This window comes from Danaus plexippus, chromosome 10, assembly GCF_018135715.1.
Source record: "Danaus plexippus chromosome 10, MEX_DaPlex, whole genome shotgun sequence".
NCBI classification, from domain to species: domain Eukaryota; kingdom Metazoa; phylum Arthropoda; class Insecta; order Lepidoptera; family Nymphalidae; genus Danaus; species Danaus plexippus.
The window spans coordinates 3,572,860-3,580,957 of NC_083543.1; the positions used below are offsets into that span (position 1 = coordinate 3,572,860).

Here is an 8,098-nt window from a genome sequence, read left to right on the forward strand (position 1 = left end):
GAATACTAAACAATATAATAGGAAGCCATAAAGATTATTTAGGTTCCTTAAGAAGGGAAAATATTACATAAATTGCCGGTTAAAATTTATAAGGAGCACCTGTGTCAGGAGTAAGTTCAGTAGCCATCTCAGGGGCAATCTTAAATTTTATAAAAGCAGTTGTTTTCTTTTCTTGTTCTGGCAGTCAGTTTTTGACACTGGAAGTAAAGAATTTATAAAGAATATTAACTTGAGGGACTATTAACAATCCAATCCAAGAAAGGATTAGAGGTGGTAGAGCCTAGTTGTGGTCAAGTAACTACACTCCGAAAATGGGCTGGTTTTACCGGGGAAGTATCACCCTGTCACAGAAGATTATTGTAGTCTTTAATGGCTGCGTTTTGTCCGAACAGTGACAGAGTCGGTTGCCTTTTCCTTTTTTCCATACTTTCATCTCCCGGGATGTTGATGTGTGCAATTACCTCCTATTCTGTATCAGCCTAAGTGTGTTTTGAGCTTGTTTCATTGGCATGAGGTCCAGGGAAACCTTGCAATTGCGGGTCTAATCGGGGGACCTTCCGAACCCCGTTCCAGCAACAGACATAACTCAACTGTCAGTTCAAACCAAGGGCAATGCTCTTTGATAGAATAGTTATTAGACCATCAGCATACTTCCATCATTCGCTTCACCCGAAAACCGAAAACGTATCCGCAATACCCTGTTGCTGACGTCCATGGGCGATGGTAACTTCTTTCCATCAGGTACGCTGTCTATTCTTTTGGCCCCTTCACATTAAAAAAAACGACTGAAAACCATACCAATGAGGCTGCTGATCTATTTATAAAACATAAGGTCTAAACCCTCCCAAAAATAAAACGTGGAAGAGACTATGTAAAGTTTATTAAGGTTTTTCGTTTATATACGATGCTTTCTCCTCTTTACTAATTTTATTTCGATTTTTGAAGACAAATTTTTTAACAGCCGATAAAAGAAAATATGAAAACTAGTTCGCCTTTATTGCTTTCTTGATCTTAATTTCTATTACTCTCTTTTTTCGAGATTAAAATTGAAACTTGAAACCATAAATAAAATGAAATTATTATAAACTAATTAAAATATTCTTTTCCATATATTTTACTTTATTTCATTATGCTTAAACCATATTTTTTTCGACATTTCGGTTACTTGGCCATAATCATTAGTTTAAGTATGCAATCATGAATTATAAAAATAAAAAAATAGTTTTAAAAGCTAGTATACAAGACTGACGTACCAAATATATTTAGTCATAAAAAAATTATAAAAGAGATTTTTTACATAGCAAGAGCTATCGGAATGGTATGTTTATAAGAGCCTGCTAGTGTCGGTTTTCAGGTACATGACATGGGTTGACAAGTTGAGTAACGTAAATTCTGTTACGGTTCAAAACATGATTTGCTGTAAGTATTATTCTAGTCTTTATGCCCTAGAAAAATAAATTACTTAAAAACACGGGTTGCCCGTCTATAGCCGTGGATCGTAACATTTACATATTTATATTTATAATTTATCTAAATAAAAAATGAAAATACCAAGTAAGAATAAATTATAAAAGAAACAAAAACTACTTCTGACACTAATTGCTGATGAAGTATCTAAAAATATTTCGTAAGGGTTGTCGATTTAAAGTAAGGATTATTTCAACTTGAAACTTTTCCAGACAAGATAAAGTTTGTGACTTGGAGGAGTAGACAGATAATAGTTGAGTAGTAAGTTTAATTACTTCCCGTTTTGACAAGCAAAAGCGGGCGCAGTCCGTCAGTTAGCTGACTGCCTGTGGTGAAATTAACTTCTTTAAGATTAGCTACATAATATATTAAATAAGCATCTTAAGTTTCCCACATTATATGAAGTATAACTTTAAATGAATATTCTTTTTTCTCATGGCATTTTAGTTTATTATAATGTGAAATGATAAAAAGGTGAAATAAAATTCAAATGTTCATGAACTTTTAGTACCTATTTGCCCGAAGCATTCAATTTTATATTTTATTGATAAAAATGACCTTGAATATATTTTAGAATCAAAAACTGAAAATAAAATAAGAAATTTGATTAATGAAACTATTAGGTATACGTTCAAAGACTAAAGATGTATATGTATGTATTTAAATTCGGTGGATAAAAACCGATATATTAAATTCACCGATACATTAAAACTTATAAAAAGAAGTTTAATAAAATGCTAATTCCAAAACTAATGTCCGAAAAACAAAAACGTCACTTTAAACGTACAAAGTTTATATTTTAGCACGAGGAGTTGTCAACATCTTTGACAACAGAGCAATTGACATTTGCCTCACACAGTGACGTTATCCATATTTAAACGTTTTCTCTCCTGACCCGGTTAAATTGTTTACAAAATCTCGTTAGCAGGCTTTTAACACGGATGACCTTGAAAACTTTGTATATTATTTGTACTACAAATAACAACACCTATAATAACGAAAACTCAGGTTTTGGAGTAATTATTTTTTAAGTCCAACAACAACCCCAGCTTTGTGTTTTATTAAGCTACAGTGCACCTAAGTATTTGAATATGAAGCTTAATTATAACTCTCTGAATATAGTAGCTAAAACATACAAAGCAGCTTAAATTATATTTTATGAAAAGTTGTAAGTTTCTTTGACGGCAAACAATAAGTGACCCGGAATGAATAATATGCTTGTCTATGCTGACAAAACAGTAGTTGTAATATTGAATGACACTTTAACTATATATTTCACTATTATTTGGAATTGATTCATTTGACATTAATGACGTAATAAATAAGTAGATATAAAAATATGTAAATGCATTTTACTAAAGCGAGTAAACCAGTTTATCTTGAATGTTATGAAGTAATATTATTAAGAGAAGAAAATATTTGGACCTTTTTACAAGTCAAGTAGATAGAGGCGAAATGAGCGTCTATATGAGGGGTCCAAAGGGTTTAATCAAAGCCAGTAGCTTCACAGCTCTGCAAATAGACCAAACAAGTACTCTTGTCTTAAATTTAGTTTGAAAAAATGTTTGTTAAAGTATATTTTTTCATTAAACATTTAAATATTGTTCAAAATATTTTTGCGTTATTGATAAGAAAAAACTTAATTAAAATCTAAACTTTATATTTACCGATTTTTTATTGAATTTACTTGACCATTAACAATCACGTCCCTTGTCAATTCGTTATTGATAGCCGTGACTATTATATTTTGTAGAAACGAATTACTAAGATTATAATTATGCAAAAAGAAAGTTGTAAAGATGGATTTATTTATTAGTATACCAAGTATCACTAATTTTTATATCCGTTAAAGACATTTAAAGACAAAACGTTTGGGAACTAGTGTAAAGTATATCATACGTGTAAATAAGATATAATTTTGGAGAGATTACCATATGAGTTAAAAAAAATATCCTCATTCAACAATCATTTATACATTTTACTATACCTTGAATATCATATAAATTTTTTTCATCATCAATTATGAAATAAACTATTACATGAAAGATAAATTTATTTCATTTTCCTTTCTTAAATAAATAAACAAATTGAAGCTTTAAGGACGAATTTTTTTTTTCCCCTGACACAAACAAATTATTATTTTGAGAGCCGTGACTAGTTCTTTGAGAGCCTTAAAGTGTCTGTAAAGCAATTTGCCCGAAAAAAACATCTGGGAGTATTGACAACTTATTTATAAGTTTATATTCTATAGCAAATATGAAAAACAGTAATGAGAATTTTTGTGAAGTAGGTAGTGTTTTTATGTACCTCGATTACCTGTTGTCTGTAAATTCGCTGTTTGACTTTTATAGCAAGTAGGCATACTATAGTCGTAATTTGACGTTTCCAATGGTGCAGGTACATATGTTTTGGTCACTATTTCTTTGCAATTGGGAGGGAACCGTCAAAAAGATGTCACCATTGTGTCTTCGAAAACGATACAGCGCAACGCACACTAGCGAAATGTCCAGCATGGGAAGAACAGCGGAGAGGGCTCCTCCATGTCGTTGGAACAGACCTCTCGCTGCCGATCATTATGCTAATTATGGTCCGTAACAGGGTAACGTGGGAGACGATGTCTTCCTTCTGTGAGAAAATCATGTCACTAGAGGAGGCTGACGAAAAGGAACGGGAAAAGGCACCTTCATCTAACCCGATAAGACGACATCGTCTGGGATGAAGGCCGACAGCGCATGAGCGCCGTCTCTCACCTTGAGGGGCTTCCGGGTGGTGGACGTGAGGACGTCTTGGCGGACGTGGCGTAAGGTGGCCCTTACGGTCTGAGGCCCCGCGAATGCACAGTGTACCACTAAGTAAAATGAAGAGCTCAACTGAAGTGAAAATTGCGCTTTGGTGGGGAAGCCAATACTAGACAACAATAGAATCGCCTTGCGGGCCCTGTGGCTTAGCAGAAGAGCGGCGCGAGGGACAACTGTGGGGTTTTAGTCGGTAGTGTGTCCTTTTCAGGATGAGAGTCCGACATAACTCCTAACGTTTTCTTTCTCCCCAAGCAAGAGAGTATGCATTAAGCATTTCCCCACGAAAGGCATACTATCGTCGTACATAGTAACATTACACAATCGTCCACATTTCATACGTCAGAAAATATGTGACGTCTAGCGGCCCTGGGATCTTACTTTATTATAAGTTTCCAAGAGAAGGCTGACTGATTTGGATGCTATTTTTTTACATTTGAAAGAGTGTTTATTTAAGGTTTTTCTAAGACATGCTTCGTTATCGGTCTAGCAGTATCAGAGTATTAGCTTTGTTTTTACTCGGTTAAGTGCTTCACACGTAGCAGTACAATCCATAGATGACAATTAATACTAAGGAGGCTTATTAATATTTAATTATTTTTTTATGTTATTACCACTTAATTTGTAATCATTAGGTTTTATATTGCCAATAATAATATAACTTCTAGAAGAAGAGGATAAATTGAAACGTTGAAAGCTTATCCGTGATCTAGAATATATTTTTCAGAATATGTTGACAACTTATTCATATGAGTAATAAATCATGTTTGTATTATATACGTTCGATATAAATCGGTTCATTCCATAAATTTCACAATATTGGTGCGTTCATCAGCCGTCAGGCGTCAATCACGCCACACATGCGGGTGACAGTCAACAATGTTCAGATATTGTAGAGAAACATTAAATGTAAGTTATTATTAATTTATATTTATAACTTTTTAGAGTATTTCTTTTGGTGTTCTTATTTGAGTTTTCTATTATTAATATTATAAAAATGAACTGGCAAATACATAAATGGAACTTTTTAATTTTGATTTATTAAAACTGATGTTATAAAAGTCAGATATGAGGAATATTTCATTTTTTATTAGTGTTAGTATTTATAGCAATAAAAATGTTTCTTTTTGGAAAAAAAAATCATTAAAGCACGATTGCATCCATGCAATATTTATATTTATAATTTACAATAACTATGATTATTGAAGCAATCTGTAACGGATCTGGAAAAGATATATTTCAAGCCCCTTGTAATACATTTATACGTAGTTATCGAACGCAATGAATAGTGACTTCCATTAATATAAGAGAAAAAGTAGAAGCTTTGTGCTAAAAGTTATGAAGTAGGGGAAAGTAATGGCTCTTATAAAATCAAGTACCTTATATTTTACACGTACTTAGTCGAAAGAAGACAGAAAATGGGTCTATAATTAAAGTTTGATTGTTTTTATGTGTAACGATAATCAAAATTACTTACAGACATCCGATATTTTCTTTAGGAACTATTATGTCCCAATATACAAATCAGGTATAATTTAATAATTATATTTTAGTTCTTTTAATTAATGATAAAAATTTAAGAATCTGTATTCAAACGTTGAAAGGAATACTTTGAAATAATTTCAGAAGCTCCCTTTATGTAAGTGACTGGTTTAATTGAAGAGGTCAACATATTTTATTGATGTAAAAAAAATAAAACCTAAAACCACTTTATGACTCTTTTAGCCATGAATTGCTAAAACTGGATTACCTCCGGTTGCACTGAAGACGAGCTAAAAAGCGCTTGCAAACCTTTAAGAAAATGCAGAACATTTAAACGGAAACCTTACTTTTCCACATACATTCTTATTGGTTTTATAAAACAACAAACCGTTACTTGAAATAAAATAAATGGTGCTCGCTTCATGACTTTATTGCTTTTGTAACAAGTGTGCTCGTTTTAAGAGAACTATTGTTTCAGTACTTTAGCTCGTTCTTTAAAATATTACGTTGTTTTTACTTTAATAATAATAGTTTTTCTCATAACGAATTTGTTTATTTTTTATTAATTAACTAAATAGCAATACGTTTGAATACGTATGTTAGTTCTATCGTTTTAGTAACTGGAACCAGTGATAATCATTAAGACAAAGTTACAACCAAAATAGAAATTGAGCAAATCGACAAACGTATTGTAACCGCCTGACAGATGTAAGATATTTATCAGTCTTCGCAACTTGAAGTCGGCAATCGTTGAAAGCGAACTTTAATAGCTTTCTGAAGTGAAATAAATTTTATTTCATTATTGCTTTTAAATGTACAGAAAGAGTTATAAATTTGTTAACTTTTCTTCCCTGGGAATTTTTTGTGTACGTCGCGGTAATATTCAAATGTCTCATTTTTAATTAAATAAGTTTTCAGATAATAACCATATTAAATTAATTGACATTATAAAATGGTAATTATTTAATTGTATTTCAATGTATCTATTTTAAAAAGGCTGTTTTTTTTATTTATTAGTCATCTTTTTTTTCGGTATTTAGATATATCGGCTAGCGCCTACTTTTTTTAATTAAAATGAATATTTTCGTATTACTACCGGCTAATTCGGCTAATCCGGCTGACGCCCGGCGCCACCAATCCGGGTATGGTGGTGTAAAATATACTACAGGCCATGTGCATGTGAATCTGGCATCACATGGACACTATGCTACTGATAAGAACAAGTCAGTTCGACAGCCTCATCGCATTGGAACATGGAATGTACGTGGCTTAAATCAACCTGGAATGGAGCGAAAAGACATCTGGATATTGGGACTCAGCGATACCCACTGGACAGATTCGGGTTATTCTACTACTGATCGAGGAAATAAAATCAATTTCTCGGAGCCTAAAGATGAACATTCCAAAGGGTTGGCCTTTATAGTACCGATTAATGTGGATAAGTTTGTGTCAGGTTACAGACCAATAAACGTTAGCATTATTGTCCTAACACTAAACACTGTTCCCTGTAGAATAAACATCATACATGTTTATGCACCTACTGCACAATCTACTGTGGAAGAGATAGAAAATTTCTATTATGCAGTGACATCTGCACTAAAGGACATGCCAAAGCGTGAAATCACAATAGTACTGGGAGACTTTAACGCAAAGGTAGGAACAATTAGGGATAATGAACACCTGCGGCGAATAGTAGGGAAGTATGAAATTGGTAATCGACTTGAAAGGGGGGAGCGCTTGCTTCAATTTTGTAGTGAAGAAAATTTTACGGTTACTAATACCTGCTTCAAGCAACATATACCACGACTTTATACGTGGACCTCACCATGCGGTAGTTTCAGGAATCAGATAGACTATGTGCTTGTTCAAAATCGTTGGCGGTCATCTATCCTAAACATTAAAACATTTCCTGGGGCAGACTGTGGAACTGACCGTCAACTATTGGTTGCCATTATTCGACTTCGATTAAAAACAATTCGGAAGTTAACAAATATAACCTTTTTGAAACATGTTGACCTAAAAAGTTTCAAAAATGTCATGGAAGTCAAAATGCCTGAATGTAGTCAGAGTCCGTGATCACGGGCAGACGAGGTGTGAATGTCTGTCAGTAGTCCTTGTTATTTATCATCTGATAAATAACAAACACGGTTGCTGCAAAGTTACCGAAACGTCGGGATTATGTAGTTTTTAAATAATAAAAATCCGCGTAGTAAATCCGAATAATACTAGTTTCATTTAAATGAATACTCGCGAAAATCTTAGATCTCATTGTGGTAACATCCTTACTGACAAAGACCAAGTTCTGGATAGATGGAAACGATATTGCAAACACCTTTAAGACACCGGAGAGCCCA

General features: G+C 33.2%; 1 protein-coding gene across 1 annotated transcript; it reads left to right on the forward strand.

Moving 5' to 3' along the window:
- Nucleotides 1–6,818: 6,818 nt before the first annotated feature.
- On the forward strand, nt 6,819–7,820 carry LOC133318951 (craniofacial development protein 2-like). The gene has a single exon (XM_061521596.1). It carries the CDS (start codon nt 6,819–6,821, stop codon nt 7,818–7,820), a length of 1,002 nt encoding a protein of 333 aa, XP_061377580.1.
- The last annotated feature ends 278 nt before the right edge of the window (nt 7,821–8,098 follow it).